This window comes from Oncorhynchus nerka, linkage group LG28 (assembly GCF_034236695.1).
Source record: "Oncorhynchus nerka isolate Pitt River linkage group LG28, Oner_Uvic_2.0, whole genome shotgun sequence".
NCBI lineage: Eukaryota > Metazoa > Chordata > Actinopteri > Salmoniformes > Salmonidae > Oncorhynchus > Oncorhynchus nerka.
The window spans coordinates 73708178-73729823 of NC_088423.1; the positions used below are offsets into that span (position 1 = coordinate 73708178).

A 21646-nucleotide genomic window follows, 5' to 3' on the forward strand; every position below is an offset into this window, starting at 1 on the left:
ACCATGTTTGACAGTGGGGATGGTGTGGTCAGGGTGATGAGCTGTGTTGCTTTTACGCCAAACATAATGTTTTGCATTGTTGCCAAAAAGTTCAATTTTGGTTTCATCTGACCAGAGCACCTTCTTCCACATGTTTGGTGTGTCTCCCAGGTGGCTTGTGGCAAACTTTAAACAACACTTTTTATGGATATCTTTAAGAAATGGCTTTCTTCTTGCCACTCTTCCATAAAGGCCAGATTTGTGCAATATACGACTGATTGTTGTCCTATGGGTAGAGTCTCCCACCTCAGCTGTAGATCTCTGCAGTTCATCCAGATTGATCATGGGCCTCTTGTCTGCATCTCTGATCAGTCTTCTTCTTGTATGAGCTGAAAGTTTAGAGGGACGGCCAGGTCTTGGTAGATTTGCAGTGGTCTGATACTCCTTCCATTTGAATATTATCGCTTGCACAGTGCTCCTTGGGATGTTTAAAGCTTGGGAAATCTTTTTGTATCCAAATCCGGCTTTAAACTTCTTCACAACAGTATCTCGGACCTGCCTGGTGTGTTCCTTGTTCTTCATGATGCTCTCTGCGCTTTTTACGGACCTCTGAGACTATCACAGTGCAGGTGCATTTATACGGAGACTTGATTACACACAGGTGGATTGTATTTATCATCATTAGTCATTTAGGTCAACATTGGATCATTCAGAGATCCTCACTGAACTTCTGGAGAGAGTTTGCGGCACTGAAAGTAAAGGGGCTGAATAATTTTGCACGCCCAATTTTTCAGTTTTTGATTTGTTAAAAAAGTTTGAAATATCCAATAAATGTTGTTCCACTTCATGATTGTGTCCCACTTGTTGTTGATTCTTCACAAAAAAATACAGTTTTATATCTTTATGTTTGAAGCCTGAAATGTGGCAAAAAGTCGCAAAGTTCAAGGGGGCCGAATACTTTCGCAAGGCACTGTATATATTTTTGAAGGATAAAGGAGTTATACTCCAGTCTAGTAGGTGGCGGTAATGCAACATTTATCCGACGCCAACCGCAGTTAAACCTCATCGAAGAAGAAAGAAGCTTGCGTGCCTGATCCCTCGGATTCATATGCTCACTCTTTGCTTTTTCTGCCATTCTGCGCCTCGACTCAACCATGTCTCTGTTGAAGTCTGGCAAGGTGATCTCCAGTATTGGGACTTTCTCCCCGTCCCTGGGAGTTTTGTCTACACGTAACAGGTAATACCAGACATGCAATATCTGCACTGTCATTACTGACACGTAGCTACTTTGGTAGTTTTCCATTGAATGAATAGCTAGCATCACTTAGTTAGCTAGCTAGCCATGCCACAATGACTCAAGTGGCCTAACTTCAAGTTTACTGAATGGGGTCCGAAGCGGTCATACACTTACGTCTCTCACCGTAGTTTAGCTATCTACCTAATATTTAAATTACATTTGCTAACTGACTGAAACTCGCATTCATCCATCCGCCGCCTGTCGTGACTGAAATTTCCCGTTCATATATTTGGGTTTAGTCAAGTCATACTTTGTAGACTTCAAGGCTCAACCAGTTCACTGACAGTCGAACTTAGCAAGGTTACTTTCCAACTATGGATACTGATACTGTTATTTGGTGGCTCTGTAAAAATATTATTCAGATTTCAGTGGCAGACAATCTGTATGTTGTCAACATATCATAGTGATCATTCCCGTGAAAGGAAAATTATTATTAAATTATTTTTTATATTTTAGGGTCGCAGTGCGGCCCCCCTTTTGAGATTCGACATTTTCTCGGTTTGATCTCCCTCGCATACCGTAACTCCCTAATTCTAGCGTGATCATTGGTTATCGTGTGCAAGCCCCTGGTCGTTGATTGGCCACGGGATGTCCCGGTTTCTACTGAGATGTGACGACAGTAACCGGTGTCCTTTCTCTCTCCTTTTGGAGGGCAAACTCTGTTTCTCACTTATAAGATACCGCTTCACATATCTGGAAAACAGGCTGTGTTCGAAAAGCATCACCAAATACACTCTGCATCACTGTCGGGTTTTGTTAGAGGACCGTGCGCCGAGTTACATTATTCTCATTCAAATTATATCGTTCTGTATTCAAGTGCATTTTAGTCCATTAGCAGGCTAAATTCAAGTCTGTGACTCAACATTGGATGGCCCCTCATTGGTGCTGTCATAGTGGCATAAATATGACTCAGTCACTGTACTCCCTGGCCTATGAAGTGTTTACCAAGCATATTTATGTTTGCACGACATCTCACATGTTAAAATGTACTGGTTCTGTTTGTATGTAGTTTGCACATACGGCTGATAATAGTATCCCTATGCACCAGTGGGTAGGCTGATAATATGCCCAGGTTTTTCTCACTCTGATAACAGATTTGTCAGAATCTGATAACAAGTATTCATATTTGTTATCAGTTTTACTGATTGAGGATCTGATTTTAATGTGCAGTCCCAATGTTTCTGACCAGCTGAGTGTTAAATTTTAGTCACCTGGAATCTTTCTGATTTTGGACAATGGGGCGTTCTATAAGGATGTTCTATAATGCTATGTAAACAGGCTCTATGACAGGTGACTGTTCAGTGTGTTCCCTAAAACTCGATGTGGGTGTCATGTCATCATTCTTGTCTATATTCTCATGTTGCGGTCTTGGCGTTGCTGCCCTTTGCGACGCATTCGGCTCTAGGTATTGCTGTGATTTCCAGGGTGTTTGAACACAACCGTTGAACCTGAATTTCAGTGAGCTGCAGAGTGTCACTGCTCACGTCATAGTGGCTCACCACTACATTGACATATCAAAACATACTACTGTACCAGTGCGCACTGGTGAGTAGCATCAGACACAACACGGTTTTAGTGAGTTCATTCTTACAGAAGGCTCCAATAGAAATGTAGGCTGTCTAAAACACATGTGATTCTCTGTTGGGAGTCTTGCTGTGAACTTACATTTTTTCCATGCAATGTTCTAAATGGATCTCTAGTTCAGCCCCAGCAGGCCTATAGCCTCCAGTACAGCAGTGAGAGGAATGTGTAAGATTAGAGGCCCTGCTTGCCCCTCTTTCAGAGGTCATGTGGAAGAGGTCAGGTGCAAGGTCGTGTGTGTGTGTGTGTGTGTAATTATATTAGTTCCTGAACTGGGCCCCTGCTAATTTTCTGTTCTTTCCTCCTCATAAGACACATTCCATACAAGGGGAGAGAATCGTTTTGTGTGTGAGAGCATATGTTTGCAGTGCCTGACCTTCGTGTGTGTGGCTGTGGAAAGGGAAGTGTAAAGTATTGGATGGATAATCAGCTTGGTGGGGTCAGTGTGAAAGGAAGACCAGGCTGTAATGACCGGATCCAAAGATATGATGAATGAATGTGTTCTGAATTTCAAAGAACCAATCGTTGCCTTTGTTTCAACCACCCTCCCCCTGCCCTTTAGAGCTGTTATTCTGGTAGTGTAGTGGCGATGGAGAGAGATGTTCATGTATTTAGTGCAGTAAATCTCCTCCCTTTTATTGACTCCCCCTAAGCCATCCAACCCGGGCCCTTCACCTCGACAGACTTCAGCTGTGTGTAGTGGTGATTTTGTAGTGTGTGTGGCTTTTCGCTGTGCAGGGACTGTGGGATGACCAGGCATTCACCAGGTCATAGTCCAGAGTGTTGGTCTACTGTGGGTGGTTGGTGCTACTCTCCTCTGGTTGGATGAGAGCAACTGTTTCTTGAGCAGAGTATAGAACTGTTTACCGTTGTGTTTTAGTCTTTTATTTTAAGTCTAGTTTCTTGGAGAAATATAAGCCTACACTGAGTGATTAGAAAAATAAACTTGTCCACTATGAAACAAATAAGAACACAAGTCTGCAAAATGATAAATTAAGCTGCTTCTGTTTGTTTCTCCCCCTCCCATCTGTTGCAGCTCATGGTGGGGTGGAGTGCAGATGGGTCCCCCTGACCCCATCCTGGGGGTGTCGGAGGCCTTCAAGAGGGACACCAGTCCGAAGAAGATGAACCTGGGGGTGGGAGCCTACAGGGACGACCACGGCAAACCCTTTGTGCTCGATTGTGTCCGCAAGGTAGGAATACCATGACAACCAGTGTAACTACCCAAGCTTTCACACACACAGGGACAAGATAACTATCCCCAGTATCACCCAGCCATTCATATTGAGGCTCACTCCTCAGAGGAAAGGTGAGTAGCTACGCCGGCTCTTATTGTTTTGTAATCCCGGGCTCAGCATTGGGGAAAGGCTAATCCAGTCACACGGCTACTAGCCCTTTTATATAAGAACCGGATCAGTTAACAAACACGTAGAAGCATGAAGAAGGTGGTTTCATGTTTTTGAGCTGATTCTCACTATACAAGCTTTTGTGGAGTTGCAGGCCTGTGTGTTTCTGATGCTTGAAGCATTGCGAAGAGCTGCTGGCAAAACGCACTAAAGTGCTGTTTGAATGAATGCTTACGAGTCTGCTGCTGCCATCGCTCAGTCAGACTGCTCTATCAAATATCAAATCATAGACTTAATTATAACATAATAACACACAGAAATACAAGCCTTTGGTCATTAATATGGTCGAATCCGGAAACTATCATTTCGAAAACAAAACGTTTATTCTTTCAGTGAAATGCGTAACCGTTCCTTATCTAACGGGTGGCATCCATAAGTCTAAATATTGCTGTTACATTGCACAACCTTCAATGTTGTCATAGTTACGTAAAATTCTGGCAAATTATTTCGCAACGAGCCATGTGGCCCAAACTGCTGCATATACCCTGACTCTGTTGCAAGAGAAGTGACACAATTTCCCTAGTTAAAAGAAATTCAAGTTAGCAGGCAATATTAACTAAATATGCATGTTTAAAAAGATATACTTGTGTATTGATTTTAAGAAAGGCATTGATGTTTATGGTTAGGTACACGTTGGAGCAATGACAGTCCTTTTTTGCGAATGCGCACTGCATCGATTATATGCAACGCAGGACACGCTAGATAACTACACATGGTTGATGATATTACTAGTTTAACTGGTGATTTATGATTGATTGATTTTGTTTTTTACAAGATAAGTTTAATGCTAGCTAGCAACTTACCTTGGCTTCTTACTGCATTCGCATAACAGGCAGGCTCCTCGTGGAGTGCAATGTAAAGGCAGGTGGTTAGAGCGTTAGACTAGTTAACTGTAGGGTTGCAAGATTGAATCCCCGAGCTGACAAGGTAAAAATCTGTCATTCTGCCCCTGAACAAGGCAGTTAACTCAACGTTCCTAGGCAATCATTGAAAATAAGAATGTGTTCTTAACCGACTTGCCTAGTTAAATAAAGGTGTAAAAAAAAAAAAAAGATTTCCGATTGTTATGAAAACTTGAAATCGGCCCTAATTAATCGGCCATTCCGATTAATCGGTCGACCTCTAATTTCTGCACGATCATCCTGAGCTTAACTCGTATAATGTATACCTATATTGAATCTCTATTACTGTGTGGATGTGTTTGCGCATACTTTTTGTATGTAAGTTTGAGGTGCAGGCTCCAGCAGACCCATGTGTTAGACATCAACATTATTTCTGCATAGTCGTTCTGAGCTCCGCTCATACAGCCCTGCTAAACCCCAGCTGTGTGTGTTACGCTATTAGTTCTGATTTGGCAGGGCTTTGGATTAGTCATGAAGTGGATGCTGAGAAAATGTCATCATTTAAAAACCTTTCTACTTCCCCTCCCACTCACTATTTCTCTACCATCATCCCCGACCCTCTCCAGGCAGAGGCTCTGATTTCTTCCAAGCAGTTGGATAAGGAGTATCTGGCCATCGGTGGTCTGGGGGACTTCACCAAGTCCTGCGCTCTGCTAGCCCTGGGGGCTGACAGCGAGGTCCTCAAGAGTGGCAGGGTGAGTGGATGTGTGGGTGGTAGCTTGGAAGCACATTTGCTGTCGGTGTGTTCAGTGAACGATAGGAATGCTATTAACATCTCTCTCCTCTCTTCAGAACATCACTGTCCAGACCATCTCAGGAACCGGCTCACTGTGCATCGGAGCCAACTTCCTGGTAAAGACCCACCTCTTTTAGCAGCTAAACAGGAAGAGAATGAATGCACCTACACTGCCAAGGTTGCATTTGGGCCCTTAGCCCCCTAGAACAGTGCACCAGCCTATACATGCCTGAAACGAGTGCCTTCTCTATAATATATATGCATTACAAATGATTGTTCTATGAAACAATCATTTCTTCATACCGGTAGTACTGCGGAGTGTGTATGGTGTCAGTCAGTTAATTCCTTATATTTTTCTCTAGTCTCGTTTCCACAGTGCGTCCCGTGACGTGTACCTGCCCAAGCCCTCCTGGGGTAACCACACACCCATCTTCAGAGATGCTGGCATGCAGCTGAAAGCCTACCGCTACTACGACCCCTCTACCTGCGGCTTCGACTTCAACGGGGCGCTCGACGACATCTCTGTGAGAGAGGGATGGGAAAGGGGGGGTTGTATGATTCCACACTGACATGGAGGACCATTACCACGTCTTGTGATCTGTTTTTATATTGTTATGTTGACTTTATAAGGTTATGGTGTGGGGGTCTATTTCCGTCATGACTCTGATTTGAATGTTAGTGTAACACTATTTTCCCTCTGATACAGAAAATGCCAGAGAAGAGTGTGATCATGCTGCATGCCTGTGCCCATAACCCCACCGGTGTGGACCCCAAGCCTGAGCAGTGGAAAGAGATCGCTGACCTGGTGAAGGTGAGTGTGCTTACCATAGATATGAAATACCTCAATGGTGATTTCTCTGTAAATGCCCTAACTAGCTAAAGTCTCTGTCACTATTGGGACTCCACTGCTGAAGAGCTTTACTGCCCAGTGCCTACAGGTGTTTTGTGTGAAGTCTGGCACAGTAAAGATGTCAGTCAACTATTTACACACACGGTCCTAATAATAACTCCTCCCCTGTTCTGCTGTTCCTTCAGAAAAGGGACCTGTTGGTGTTCTTTGACATGGCCTACCAGGGCTTTGCCAGTGGAGATATTGATCGTGATGCCTGGGCTGTTCGTCACTTCATCGAGCAGGGCCACAACATTGTCCTGTCGCAGTCGTTCGCTAAGAACATGGGCCTCTACGGTCGGTCTCATTTTATATATATACATACACACACACACACACACAAAATCTCACTCACAGACTATGGTATTGACATAGTAGAAGGGTAAAAAAAAAAACTCCCACCGGTATGGTATCTTACCCATGTGTTTTGACAGGTGAGCGAGTGGGAGGGTTCACTGTGGTGTGTAACGATGCCGAGGAAGTTAAGAGGGTGGAGTCTCAGCTGAAGATTCTGATCCGGCCAATCTACTCCAACCCTCCAATGAATGGAGCCAGAATCGCTGCCACTATTCTCAACACACCAGACCTTTATAAAATATGGTAAGTGTATATATTATATATACACACACACAAATGTTTGCCCATTTCACTGATGCTGTGATTTTATAATCTAGCTGACTGCCTAGGAAGGTATCGGAGTTCTCTTTGGAGTGGTCTCCTGTCTCTACACACAACTTCCATTCTTTTTTCTCATCAACCCCCCCCTGATTAACCTCTCTCTACACAGGTTGGGGGAGGTCCACGGCATGGCCAACCGCATCATCAAGATGAGGGAGCAGCTGGCGGCCAACCTGAAGAGTGAGGGCTCCACTCACAACTGGCAGCATGTCATCGACCAAATAGGCATGTTCTGCTTCACAGGCCTCAAGCCTGAACAGGTACACACAAATGACCACACCCACTCTTTATATCCACACCTGTACCTTATAACCTTATGACATTTATTCTATTCATGTTGGTCATATTCATCAATTGGAATTAAGTTCTAGTATAATGATAAATTGCGTTGACTCCAGGTGTTTGTGTGTGTGTCTACCCCAGGTTGAGCGTCTGACTAAGGAGTTTTCAGTATACATGACCAAAGATGGTAGAATCTCCATGGCAGGTGTCACCTCCGGTAACGTGGGATACCTAGCACATGGAATCCACGCTGTCACTAAGTAAAAAGGAGAATGCTGGGAGAAACAGTGGGGCACGGTGGCGCTGGACACAATCCTTAACAAAATAATAATGCCCACTCCACCCACCACTTACAGAGGAGCTGGACATTCTTTAAGACTGTAAATTGTTCAACTTTGACCTCAACAACGAGGCCACCATGTCAAAGGTTTAGTGATGGTCCAATGATCTACCCTACATTTGACAAAAGGTCTGATGTCTGTCTTCTACGCTTATTTATTATATGTCAAAGTTTAATATGAAATAACTTAATAAATGGCTTAATAATGACAGGTTAATATTCTCTTTTAAACCTGCTCTGCCTGCTGTGGTCCAAATTGCTGTCAGGCTACAGATGAGTTTACCAACACTTAGGTTCTGTTGTGTGTATGAACTGTGAACTCTTGTGTCATTGCATATTTTATGTAGGATGTGAAAGTTAAACTTTTCCTCAACACCAGTATTGTAGCAGAAAACTCAGCATTTCCAGATAACAATTAGTTAAAAGATTGTCTGGCACTACTTTTAGATGAGATACGGTAATTGATGTTTTAATATGCTTTAGAAATGGACAATATATGATCATTCTGTCCTTTCACTCAGCCTCTCTCTTGCATTATCTTGTCTTCCCATATTCAATATAAATAATTATATTGCTGTACAAGTTTTGTGCTTTTTGCACGAAGAGCAGGGTCTATTGCGTTTTTGCTAAGTGTTGATGAGTGAGCAGTCAGCCAGCCAGTCTTAAATGCCCACTGATTGTCCCTCTAACCTCCCCCCCCCAAGCACTTGGTTTATGAGGTTTTAAAGGTGCATTATACAGAAATCGCTCTGCCATTTCCTGGTTGCTAAAATTCTAATAGTTAACCTAATTTAAGTTTGACAAAACAAGTAATGTGTAGAGAATCATTGTACCATCTAAACCGCTGTGAAATATATCTTAAATAACCAAAAGTGTTGTAATTTCAGCTGGTGTACCAAACAAAGTAAGATGCAAAAATGAAACTTTGGTAAGCAGAACACAGAACAGATCTACTGTTTCTTAGACTTGTTTTCAATGACTGCTCTATAACTAAACATTTCTATGTGAATTTGGTCCAAAAAGTTACAAATTGCAGCTTTGAAAGGATAGACTGTCTTATGATGGTGCTCTTGTATTTCCACAAGAAAAGGCATAATGATCAGCCTTCAAACATTTTCTCTGTGTGTGTCTTTCTGATTGTAGCAAGACAGATTGTGCAGGTAAAATCACCTTTCTGCTGTCTACTCATGAAGATGAATCTGCTCTGACACCATGTTCGGGTTAGAGCAAAATAATAATTATGTCTCTCTGAACAATTCATAAATATCTATAATTGAAACTGGGCTTATTTTGTAGTTCTTTCTAAAAAATAATATTGTAATAATATTGTCAAACTAAATGTAAGAAACTGAACTGATACCGTTGGACTACGACAGTGATTCCCAACCTTAAGTTACTGTACCACCAACTAAATTTTGCTCTGGCCGGAGTACCCCTGAAGTACCCCTGGTTGGGAACCACTGGACTAGTGTAGGACATGATTTAATGATGTAAATCATTGGTTTTATTAGACACAATAAATCAAATTTTATTTGTCACATACACATGGTTAGCAGATGTTAATGCGCGTGTAGCGAAATGCTTGTGCTTCTAGTTCCGACAATGCAGTAATAACCAACAAATAATCTAACCTAACAATTCCACAACAACTACCTTATACACACAAGTGTAAAGGGATAAAGAATATGTACATAAAGATATATGAATGAGTGACGGTACAGAACGGCGTAGGCAAGATGCAGTAGATGGCATCGAGTACAGTATATACATATGAGATGAGTAATGTAGGGTAAGTAAACATATTAAGTGGCATTGTTTAAAGTGGCTAGTGATACATTTTTTACATCAATTTCCATTATTAAAGTGGCTGGAGTTGAGTCAGTATGTTGGCAGCAGCCACTCAATGTTAGTGATGGCTGTTCAACAGTCTGATGGCCTTGAGATAGAAGCTGCTTTTCAGTCTCTGGGTCCCTGCTTTGATGCACCTGTACTGACCTCGCCTTCTGGATGATAGCGGGGTGAACAGGCAGTGGCTCGGGTGGTTGTTGTCCTTGATGATCTTCATGGCCTTCCTGTGACATCGGGTGGTGTAAGTGTCCTGGAGGGCAGGTAGTTTGCCCCCAGTGATGCGTTGTGCAGACCTCACTTCCAACTGGAGAGCCTTACGGTTGTGGGTGGAGAGGGCTCCTCCCTGTAGGCTGTCTCGTCATTGTTGGTAATCAAGCCTACCACTGTAGTGTCGTCCGCAAACTTGATGATTGAGTTGGAGGCTTGCATGGCCACGCAGTCGTGGGTGAACGGAGTACAGGAGAGGGCTCAGAACGCACCCTTGTGGGGCCCCAGTGTTGAGGATCAGCCAGGAGATGTTACCTACCCTCACCACCTGGGGGCAGCCCGTCAGGAAGTCCAGTATCCAGTTGCACAGGGTGGGGTTGAGACCCAGGGTCTGGAGCTTGATGACGAGTTTGGAGGGTACTATGGTGTTAAATGCTGAGCTGTAGTCGACGAACAGCATTCTCACATAGGCATTCCTCTTGTTCAGATGGGTTAGGGCAGTGTGGTTGCGATTGTGTCGTCTGTGGACCTATTGGGGCGGTAAGCAAATTGGAGTGGGTCTAGCGTGTCAGGTAGGGTGGAGGTGATATGGTCCTTGACTAGTCTCTCAAAGCACTTCATGATGACGGAAGTGAGTGTTACGGGGCGGTAGTCGTTTAGCTCAGTTACCTTCGCTTTCTTGGGAACAGGAACAATGGTGGCCCTCTTGAAGCATGTGGGAACAGCAGACTGGGATAAGGATTGATTGAATAGGTCCGTAAACACACCAGCCAGCTGGTCTGTGCATGCTCTGAGGACGCGGCTGGGGATGCCGTCTGGGCCTGCAGCCTTGCGAGGGTTAACACGTTTAAATGTTTTACTCACGTTGGCTCCGATATACTCTCTTTTATAAAGATGTATCTGCAGTACACAGGAGGTTGGTGGCAAATTAATTGGGGAGGATGGGCTCGTGATAATGGCTGGAAAGGAATAGGTGGAATGGTATCAAAAACATGGTTTCCATATGTTTGTTGCCATTCTATTCGCTCTATTCCGGACATTATTATGAGCCGTTCTCCCCTTAGCAGCCTCCTCTGCTGCAGTATCTACCCTGCTTAAAACCCTCTCTGGAATGATTTGTGTTGTTCTCGTGGCAGTAAACTACAATTCCCACCACGCACTTCGTTTTAAAGACGTAATTTTACATCGTCACATGATCACATCCCAATCAAGTCACATGCCATCGTTGCTTGTTCAGCAGGAATTTCACAGCGCTTGCGGTTGTTGGAGAAAAACAAGCATCGGCGATGTAATAGAGAGGTATTTATCGAATATTTGAGTATATTATATGCATTTTCATATTTTCAACTGAATAGGTTAAAGAATATGAAGATGGGGAGGTCGGTAGCAGCTTTCGGAAACTATCAGCCAGCTAGCAACAACTGACGATGATGCGGTGTCCAGTTTGCTATAATAACATCACCAATCAGGTTCATTGTTGTGATTTTCTAGGCCTGTTGCTAGATCTGAATCTAAGATTCAGCTGCTTTATATGCAAAGTTGACTATTAGTAAAACTACCAAATTTCTGTATTTTATTAATGTTTCTAGTCATTGTTTAGGTAGCTCCAGTGGCGTTTCTATGATTTGATTACACAAGGGGAACGAACACTAGTAGGGGGGTCCGTGGGCATCCTCTCTGGAAGAAAACATTTTAGTTTCAATAGCTAAATGCATCAATCTGGTTAATTTTGAGATTAACATTGAGAGATTATAATTATTAAAGCTGCAACATGTAACTTTTTGGGTGGCTGTCCAAATTCACATAGAAATGTGAATCATAGATCGGTCATTCTCATTGAAAGGACGTCTAAGAATGGGATATGTTCTATGTGCGCTATTTCTATGCTTAAGTATAGTTTTTTTTCTTTAGCTTTCAGTTTTGTACAGAAGCTTCCAAGAACTTAAATATATACCCTACCGGTCAAAAGTTTTAGAACACCTACTCATTCAGAGGGTTTTTACATTATTATTTTAAAAAAATATATTTTCTACATTGTAGAGTAATACTGAAGACAGAATCATTTAGTAACAAAAAAAAGTGTTAAACAAATCAAAATATATTTTAGATGAGAGTTTTTTTCAAATAGCCACCCTTTGCCTTGATGACAGCTTTGCAAGCTCTTGGCATTCTCTCAACCGCTTCATGGGGTAGTCACTTGGAATGTATTTCAATTAACAGGTGTGCCTTTTTAAGTTAATTTGTGGAATTTCTTTCCTTAATGTGTTTGAGCCAATCAGTTGTGTTGTGACAAGGTAGGAAAATAGGGCTACCAAATAGGGCTATTTTCCCTATACAAACAGCACAAATAAGCAAAGAGAAACGAGAGTACATCATTACTTTAAGACATGAAGGTCAGTCAATACGGAAAATTTAAAGAACTTTGAACGTTTCTTCAAGTGCAGTCGCAAAAACCTTCAAGCTCTATGATGAAACTGGCTCTCATGAGGACCACCACAGGAATGGAAGACCTAGAGTTACCTCTGCTGCAGAGGATAAGTTCATTACAGTTACCAGCCTTAGAAATTGCAGCCCAAATAAATGCTTCACAGAGTTCAAGTAACAGACACATCTCAACATCAATTGTTCAGAGAAGACTGTGTGAATCAGGCTTTCATGGTCGAATTGCTGCAAAGAAACCACTACTAAAGGACACCAATACAAAGAAGAGACTTGTTTGGGCCAAGAAACACGAGCAATGGACATTAGATCGGTGGAAATTTGTCCTTTGGTCAGGAGACCAAATTGGAGACGTTTGGTTCCAACCGCTGTTTCTTTATGAGACGCAGTGTGGGTGAACGGATGATCTCTGCATGTGTATTTCAACAGGACAAAGACCCCAACACACCTCCAGGCTGTGTAAGGGCTATTTTACCAAGAAGGAGAGTGATGGAGTGCTGCATCAGATGACCTGGTCTCCACAATCCCCCGGCCTCAACCCAATTGAGATGGTTTTGGATGAGTTGGACTGCAGAGTGAAGGAAGAGCAGCCAGCAAGTGCTCAGCATATGAGGGAACTCCTTCAAGACTGTTAGAAAAGCATTCTAGGTGAAGCTGCTTGTAAGAATGCCAAGAGTGTGCAAAGCTGTCAAGGCAAAGGTTGGCTATTTGAAGAATCTCAAATATAAAATATATTTAGTTTTTTTTTTTGTTACTACATGATTCCATGTGTGTTATTTCATAGTTTTTACATCTTCAGTATTATTCTACAATGTAGAAAATAGTAAAATAAAGAGAACCCTTGAATGAGTAGGTGTTTAGATTGTAGTGATTCTCTACACTGAGGGCTTGTTTTGTCACATAAACTGAAGTTAGGCAAATTATTTAGAATTTTTGCAACCAGGAAATGGTGGAGCGATTTCTGCATATTGCACCTTTTTAAAGAATTTGGTAAAAAATTATAATAAATGTAGGTAAACTATCACTTTTTAAAATAGGTCTTGAAGAAAGTCCTGCAGGGGATATATTTCCCCTTCAGAGGTTTGAAAATATTCATTATAATTAATTACTCCCAAGTCACCTCAACTTCAAGAAAAATCTAAAGGTGGTTGAGGATGACTAGTTGCAGACACTTGTCATCTTTTAGTATGTAGACAAGATATTTTGTGAACACAAACAAAATGACAAAATAATTGAGGTAAGATATGTAGTCTATTTCCCTTTGACTAAATGAAGTGAGATGAAGTTGTTATCCACCTTGTATTTCAATATAACCTATTCTTATTTATGACTTACAGTCAACATGTCCATGACATAGCTTACCTACATGAATGCCTACAAAATGCATAGCCTCTGACAAGCACTAATAATGAGCCTTTTTAGTGTGCAGGTCACACGCCTGACAGAGTGAGGTTTACAACAGTTATCTACTGTGACACACTGTGTCATCATGAGAACAGTGACCCTGATCACTGAAGTCTACTTTACTCTGATCCTTCTCAGGGATATGAAGTGAAAAGGTCTGATCCCAAGAGATATCTAAAACTAATGATTCCATGTCTCTTTGGAATGTGTTTCCGAGGGATGCAGTAAAGCAGGTAGGCAACTAGATTCAGCCTAGGAGCTTTTTTTGTTTTTGTCCGAGCGATTGGTCGGGAAAGTTGACCACAACTAGGCCCAAAAAGAGACTGTATTTGAAAATAACAATTTCATACCTTGATTACATTGAGACACGATCATGTCTCTTTTTTAAATTTTTATTTGTGGGAATACTTGGGAACAGATTTATTAAATTATACTCATTTTTAGACGAATTCCTGGTGATTAGTCATTTTTTGACCAGTCTTTTTATTTGTTATTTTTGGTCACATTCTGGTGTTGGTGCGTAAAGCAAGGTCAGCCGACAGCACAAGGCAGGGGACTGGGGGGAGAACGCACTGACAAGAACGTGTAGGCTACTGGGAAAGCAGGTTGTAGTAAGCACTTGGAGAGAGCTGAGAAGGCCAAAGCTGTAATGTGTGTTTGTCTTGTTGCAGATTGAACTAAGGGTTCACTGCTGGGTGACAATACATCCACTTTGAGGATAAACTGACAAGCAGTCATCTGTGTCCTGAATGTCACAAGAGCCACCACAAACTTTCAGACTGACCCCTCAACCCAAACTCTGAATACCCTCAACTCAGCTCTTTAGTGTTGAAGTCTGTGTTGAACAGAGTAGAGTGAATTTGGGGGTGTTTTAGGTAGTGTTTTTGGGGCTGTGCCAGCTGGGTGGTGTCCCATGGCGATTAACAGTGAGGCGAGGGACTGGGCCGAGGCTGGGAGTGAAGATGCTGGTGAGAGGGCGTGGCTACTGCAGAGCCCCAGTGTGGAGTCCGTTCGCCCCCCTTTGTCAGACAGGGAGAGGAGTGGAGGGGTGTCTGCCACAGCCGCTGTCTTCATTGTGGTGAACGCTGCGCTGGGGGCAGGACTACTCAACTTCCCTGCCGCCTTCAACATGGCCGGAGGCGTGATTGCAGGGGTGGTGCTACAGATGGTGAGCGCTACATACACACTTTTGAGACCGAAGCCTGCACACTCTGGCACTCCAGGAGCAGAAGTGAGAAATACTGCATATATATACAGGGATGTATTCGGTAACACTTCCTTTTTTTGCGTGTTGTAGTCCATGCTGATTTTCATCATCAGCGGTCTGGTGATCCTGGCATACTGCTCCCAGGTTAGTAAGTTAATACCCCCCTTATAAACACACAATATACAATTTAAGACTGTCTTTTCCAGCAGTACTCATCCTCGTGACCCTGTGCTGTTTGTCTAGGTCAGTAATGAGAGCACCTACCAGGAGGTGGTGCGGGCCTCGTGTGGGAAGGTCACTGGGGTAATCTGTGAGGTGGCCATCGCCGTCTACACCTTTGGCACCTGCATCGCCTTCTTTATCGTCATTGGAGACCAGCTGGACCGCTGTGAGTGTGTCTCACACATAGATAATGAACATGTGTACACACACATTTTTAAGTACTTTATTTGAATCCACAAATCACATTACAGTCGAAGAATTCAAAAAGACACGGATATCTGGACGCTTATGGATGCATTTACTTGAAAAGCAGTGCAGATGCAAAGTTTGGTAACAGAATGACGGCACGCGGGTTACTAAACTTTGCATCTGCACAGTTCTTCAGATAAATGTGTTTTTGGAAATTGTTAAAAGTAGGCCTTGTGCGTAGAGTTTTCTGGGTTGTTTAACTTTGCAATCATTGTTTTTTGTTTGACATTTGAAAGAGAAGACTTAGATTTTTCACATCACTCTGTTACCGTAGAATTGCCCACCAACTTCTCCAAACCGCTAAGCTGCCTATGACAGCTGACACACAAGGGGCTGGTATTTCAGCAACTTGTCAGCAAAGGTCTGCTCTATGTAGGAGTCAAAAGAGTAACCCACTTCCAGAATGAGCTCCTTCCCCACAACAACAATATCTGGCATATTCCGTATACAAGAAAACACATCAACATCAAACCAGCCTCCTCTGATGGGAATATTTGTGAATAAGCACTGATGGTGGTACTGTCTGTCTCACCTCACTAGCTATCAGGTTAATGAGGCGGTCACGTATAAGTCCTTGAATGAACGGCAACCATTAACAACATGCCATAGACTCCATTACGTTTGACTTGTGTAAAATACAATACAGATCATGGTTTGCAGGGTACCGGAGTATCACTCAAAGTTGCAGATTGTAGCATTGGCCTTTTTCACCAGGTTTCCGTTTCCTTTATATCTTCAAAGAAAGGTTGGAAAGCCACCGTAGGTTAGTCTCAGATGGACGATGACCCTGCTATCAGATAGCCAGCACTAAAACAATTCCACTGTAAATAAGACTGTAGTCAATGGAATGTTTTGTTTGCTCTGCTGCCTTTCCTCTATTTCTCTCACTTCCTCTACTCACTATCTCTGTCTTTCTGTAGTGATAGCTTAGCATCTCTGTCTTTCTGTAGTGATAGCTTACCATCTCTGTCTTTCTGTAGTGATAGCTTACCATCTCTGTCTTTCTGTAGTGATAGCTTACCATCTCTGTCTTTCTGTAGTGATAGCTTACCATCTCTGTCTTTCTGTAGTGATAGCTTACCATCTCTGTCTTTCTGTAGTGATAGCTTACTATCTCTGTCTTTCTGTAGTGATAGCTTACTATCTCTGTCTTTCTGTAGTGATAGCTGCAATAGCTCATTTGCCAGACGGTGTGGTCGGTGGTCACTGGTACATTGACCGTAAGTTCACCATTTGTGTGACTGCTGTCCTGGTCATTCTGCCTCTTTCCATCCCCAAAGAGATTGGCTTCCAGAAATACGCCAGGTATGCCTTCCCACACCACCCTTTAGTCTACAACTGATGATTGAATTAGAATTTGAAGCCTGCTTTGTATCAGTAGTCTACATGAACACAGGTCAGTCTGATAGTGCTGTTCTCCTGTTTGTAGTGCGCTGAGTGTTGTTGGCACCTGGTATGTCACCATTGTGGTTATACTGAAATACATCTGGCCTGATAAAGAGATGACCCCCGGCTACATTGCAACCAGGTACGCTAACTGAACTACAGTACCAATCAAAAGTTTGGACACCTACTCATTCCAGGGTTTTTCTTTATTTGAACTATTTTCTACATTGTAGAATAATAGTGAAGACATCAAAACTATGAAATAACACATATGGAATCATGTAGTAACAAAAAAGTGTTACTAATCAAAATATGTTTCTTCTTCAAAGTAGCCCTTTGCCTTGATGACAGCTTTGTACACTCTTGGCATTCTCTCAACCAGCTTAATGAGGTAGTCACCTGGAATGCATTTCAATTAACAGGTGTGCCTTCTTAAAAGTTCATTTGTGGAATTTATTTCCTTCTTAATGCGTTTGAGCCAATCAGTTGTGATGTGACAAGGTAGGGTTGGTATACAGAAGATAGCCCTATTTGGTAAAAGACCAAGTCCATATTATGGCAAGAACAGATCAAATAAGCAAAGAGAAACGACGGTCCATCATTACTTTAAGGCGTGAAGGTCAGTCAAACTGGAAGATTTCAAGAACTTTTTTCAAGAAGTGCAGTCGCAAAAACCAAGCGCTATGATGAAACTGAGTCTTATGAGGACCGCCACAGGAAAGGAAGACCCAACTCTGCTGCAGAGGATAAGTTCATTAGTTAACTGCACCTCATATTGCAGCCCAAATAAATGCTTCACAGAATTCAAGTAACCGACACCTCTCAACATCAACTGTTTAGAGGAGACTGCGTGAATCGGGCCTTCATGATCAAATTGCTGCAAAGAAACCACTACTAAAGGACATCAATAAGAAGAAGAGCCTTGCTTGGGCCAAGAAACATGAACAATGGACATTAGACATCTGGTCTGATGAGCCCAAATTTGAGATTTTTGGTTCCAACCGGCGTGTCTTTGTGAGACGCGAGTAGGTGAACAGATTATATCCACATGTGTGGTTCCCGAAGTGTGGAGGAGGTGTGATGGTGTGGGGGTGCCTTTCTGCTGACACTGTCTGTGATTTATTTACAATTCAAGGCACACTTAACCAGCATGGCTACCACAGTATTCTGCAGCGATACACCATCCCATCTGCTTTGCGCTTAGTGGGACTATCATTTGTATTTCAACAGGACAGTGATCCAAAATATACCTCCAGGCTGTGTAATTGTTATTTGACCAATTAGTGATGGAGTGCTGCATCAGATGCCCTGGCCTCCACAATCACCCGACCTCAACCCAATTGAGATGGTTTTGGATGAGTTGAACCGCAGAGTGAAGGAAAAGCAGCCAACAAGTACTCAGCATATTTTGGAACTCCTTCAAGACATGTTGAAAAAGCATTCCAGGTGTAGCTGGTTGAGAGAATGCCAAGAGTGTGCAAAGCTGTCATCAAGGCAAAGGATGGTTATTTGAAGAATCTCAAATATAAAATATATTTAGATTTGTTTAACAATTTTTTTGGGGTTATTTCATGGTGTTGATGTCTTCACTATTATTCTACAATGTAGAAAATTGTAAAAAAAAATAAAGAATAACCCTTTAATGAGTAGGTGTGTCCAAACTTTTGACTGGTACTGTACATATACAATTCTCACTCATTCAGACCCGTTTCCTACACCCATGGTGCCAGACAGGACATAGAGTCCAGAAATGGCATTTCAGCCCACTGACTTTCATTAAAGCTCAGTCTACATCAAACTACTGTTCCCATCATGCTTTGTTTGTGTTAATCAGCCAGTGTGTCTGTTACAGCCCGTCCTCCTGGAGTGCAGTATTGAACGCCATGCCCACCATATGCTTTGGCTTCCAGGTATCTGTCTGTGTTTGTGAGTGTGTGTGTATGAATGTGCAGGGGTGTGCATATGGCTATTTCTATTACTTGATTGAAAATGCTTGAAGTTACTTCCTCTCACAATCTCTCTCACCTTCTCGAAAGTGTCATGTGAGCAGTGTGCCAGTGTTTAACAGCATGAGAAGGAGTGAACTCAAGCCCTGGGGAGGTGTGGTCACCGTCGGCATGATCATCTGCCTCTTTGTCTACACTGGCACAGGTATGTGTTTGTTTGTACATTGTGTGGCTCTATAGTCAGTTTAGAAGCATCAGGGTTTTTTTTAATGACATTTCCCATTTCTTGTGTGATTCTTTGATGTGTTAATAGTGCATACTCCTTGTGTCAGGTGTCTGTGGCTTTCTGTCGTTTGGGTCTAACGTCAGTCAGGATGTACTGATGTCATATCCTCCTAATGACATCGCCGTGGCGATCGCAAGGGCCTTCATCGTCATCTGTGTTATCACCTCCTATCCCATTTTACACTTCTGTGGCCGGTGAGACACTAACCTTACACTACAAAGCACTGTGTGCCAACCATGTCATTTCAGTACTACATTGTTGTGTAACTTGTTTCTTCAGGGCGGTGCTGGAGGGGCTATGGCTCCGTTTCCGTGGCGAGCAGGTGGAATTGTGTGTGAGGCGTGAGCGGAGACGCAGGGTGTTGCAGACGCTTGTGTGGTTCACAATCACACTCGTCCTCGCACTCTTCATCCCCGACATTGGCCGAGTCATCTCCCTCATTGGAGGCCTGGCAGCCTGCTTCATATTTGTCTTCCCAGGTATGACCAGTTTGTCCTGATTCTGTGTGTGTTTATAACAGCAATAAGCATAATGCCTGTATATAATGTCTGCTCTTCCCTGCAGGTCTGTGTCTGATTCAGGCAAAGCTCTCAGAAACAGAGGTCCGATCTGCTAGGTAAGACTCACTACCTGTACGTAATCTCCTCTTGCAACTGTTACTAAACACTGATCTTCTCTCTCCATAGCTGGCATGGGATGGTGGTCTACGGTGTCATCATGGTAACCATCGGCACTTTCGTCTTTGGCCAGACCACCGTCAATGCAATCTATCAAGACTTCATCCACTATCCGGACAGCCAATAGAATTCTGACCAGGAAGACTCTTTGTTGGAGGAGGAGGATGTAGGTCTATGCTGCTATTCTGAACTTTATTGACTTATATCAGGATGTGGAGGATCCAACACACACATGCAAACACACTCCCTCCTGTGACATCTCCTGCATGCCGCACGTCTCGTTGTCTCCCTGACGATGAAACCGCTCCATAGCAAGCACTCGTGTCACACATGAAGCGATGCTCTAGGATTGGACGAGAGTCCCGAGCGCAACCACTGACAATGACCTAACTTTTTTTTTTTAAGATTATGCAAATGTTATGTTGTTTTTATTACATTTTATTGTGGGAACAGTCCTCAGTGTTTTCACCCCGTTGTGGGCTGCAGTACTAAATCCAGCATACACCAACCACTGCACTACAGGTGGCATCCCATCCCTCAAGAAACTGGGCAGTGAGAGAGGGTACCTCACTCTGATGGGTGTTGTTACTGATGAGTAATGAACATACTGTTTTAAGAATGTGGCCAAACATTTCCATCCATTTTTATAGTAATTTTACAATTCCAATGTTTAAGTGGTTTAAAGACGTATCCTTCAACTGTAGTTCTGAAACCTGTGTAATGTGGCAAGTGTATTATAATTTTAATCGATTTTGAATGCCTTTGAGATTTCAGAAGTCTGGGGTCTCAGGCTGATTCCTGTGGTTAAAAGATTGTATTGGGCCTAGCTTTAAACAGACAGATATTTTAAATGTGCTTTACCAACAGAGAGAGATTAGCTCTAGGCTACAGAAAGAGGTAAAGAACAAAAATCTATCATGTTCGAAGGGATTGTTCCTCAGGGCAGCAATTACTATTTTACAATGACTTGAATGAGATTGGAAATGCTTGAAATTCAATTACTTTTTGTTTTTATTTGTATTCTATAATTGGAGCCAAGGGAAATCGTTTTTTTCTGAACTGAACCAATTTAGTAATCTGGTTGAACAATAAGCAGTCTTATAGTATCATGAATTCTCCTGTTATCAATCTACATTTTAATAAACATGATGGTTTTGTCATTGAATTCAGATTGTCATAGTTTTGTCCTAAACCCTCATGTTAGTAAAAACATCTTGTCTTATCAGGTGAATAGCTACAGTATACATATCTCCCTGGCATATTACATCATTTATGCTGCAGCATACAATACATGGACTCACCTTGTGCTGTGCTCACTTGAACAGGAAGGTGGCGTGGCGGTCCTTCGTGGGCAAATTTTGTCATCCAAGTCTGCCATTTTCTGAATTTATGGTTTCAAAACAACTGGGAACTCTGGGGAAAAAAACAATGTCAAATCATAATGACGTCATTGATCTTCAGGTTGTAGCTCTAGAAAGAGGATGGATTTACAATTCCGAGTTGGATGACAATTCAAAACATACTTACCCAGTCGGAGCTAATTTATTCCGGACTTCCCAGTTGTCTTGAACTCATGGAAGTCAAGTTTTCGCTGTTCCGAGTTGTTTTGAGCGTGGAATAAATCATGTGTCATTGACAGCATGGCCAATGTTGAATGTTTATAATTTTAAACTTGGAAAAGAGCC

At 42.5% G+C, this 21646-nt stretch overlaps 2 protein-coding genes across 4 annotated transcripts; both read left to right on the forward strand.

The window, feature by feature from the left end:
• The first annotated feature begins 1039 nt into the window (after nt 1–1039).
• On the forward strand, nt 1040–9369 carry LOC115112322 (aspartate aminotransferase, mitochondrial-like). The gene is made up of 10 exons (XM_029639320.2): nt 1040–1216; nt 3894–4050; nt 5732–5860; nt 5958–6017; nt 6264–6425; nt 6608–6712; nt 6937–7087; nt 7225–7390; nt 7578–7728; nt 7892–9369. Exons 1-10 carry the CDS (start codon nt 1134–1136, stop codon nt 8012–8014), a joined length of 1287 nt encoding a protein of 428 aa, XP_029495180.1. The 5' UTR covers nt 1040–1133; the 3' UTR covers nt 8015–9369.
• Nucleotides 9370–11346: 1977 nt separating this feature from the next.
• LOC115112319 (sodium-coupled neutral amino acid transporter 7-like) lies at nt 11347–21126 on the forward strand. 3 transcript variants are annotated; one of them, XM_029639317.2, is made up of 13 exons: nt 11347–11444; nt 14127–14221; nt 14660–15156; nt 15286–15339; nt 15439–15583; nt 16827–16971; nt 17096–17194; nt 18905–18962; nt 19089–19203; nt 19331–19478; nt 19564–19763; nt 19849–19900; nt 19971–21126. In XM_029639317.2, the coding sequence occupies exons 3-13, from the start codon at nt 14902–14904 to the stop codon at nt 20086–20088; spliced, it is 1389 nt and encodes a 462-aa protein (XP_029495177.1). In that variant the 5' UTR covers nt 11347–11444; nt 14127–14221; nt 14660–14901; the 3' UTR covers nt 20089–21126. The 3 variants fall into 3 exon arrangements, with proteins under 3 accessions (XP_029495177.1, XP_029495176.1, XP_029495175.1); XM_029639316.2 differs by lacking the exon at nt 14127–14221; XM_029639315.2 differs by lacking the exon at nt 11347–11444 and having other exon boundaries at nt 11471–15156.
• Nucleotides 21127–21646: the final 520 nt, after the last annotated feature.

What these genes read in the sequence shown, in the direction of transcription:
- LOC115112322 (XM_029639320.2), top strand. Translation starts at nt 1,134, where the DNA reads ATGTCTCTGTTGAAGTCTGGCAAGGTGATCTCCAGTATTGGGACTTTC. An exon ending in AGATCGCTGACCTGGTGAAG is followed by an intron (nt 6,713 to 6,936) that starts GTGAGTGTGCTT and finishes CTGTTCCTTCAG; the next exon opens with AAAAGGGACCTGTTGGTGTT. An exon ending in CAGGCCTCAAGCCTGAACAG is followed by an intron (nt 7,729 to 7,891) that starts GTACACACAAAT and finishes TGTCTACCCCAG; the next exon opens with GTTGAGCGTCTGACTAAGGA.
- LOC115112319 (XM_029639317.2), top strand. Translation starts at nt 14,902, where the DNA reads ATGGCGATTAACAGTGAGGCGAGGGACTGGGCCGAGGCTGGGAGTGAA. An exon ending in CCCGGCTACATTGCAACCAG is followed by an intron (nt 17,195 to 18,904) that starts GTACGCTAACTG and finishes TGTCTGTTACAG; the next exon opens with CCCGTCCTCCTGGAGTGCAG. An exon ending in CCATATGCTTTGGCTTCCAG is followed by an intron (nt 18,963 to 19,088) that starts GTATCTGTCTGT and finishes CCTTCTCGAAAG; the next exon opens with TGTCATGTGAGCAGTGTGCC.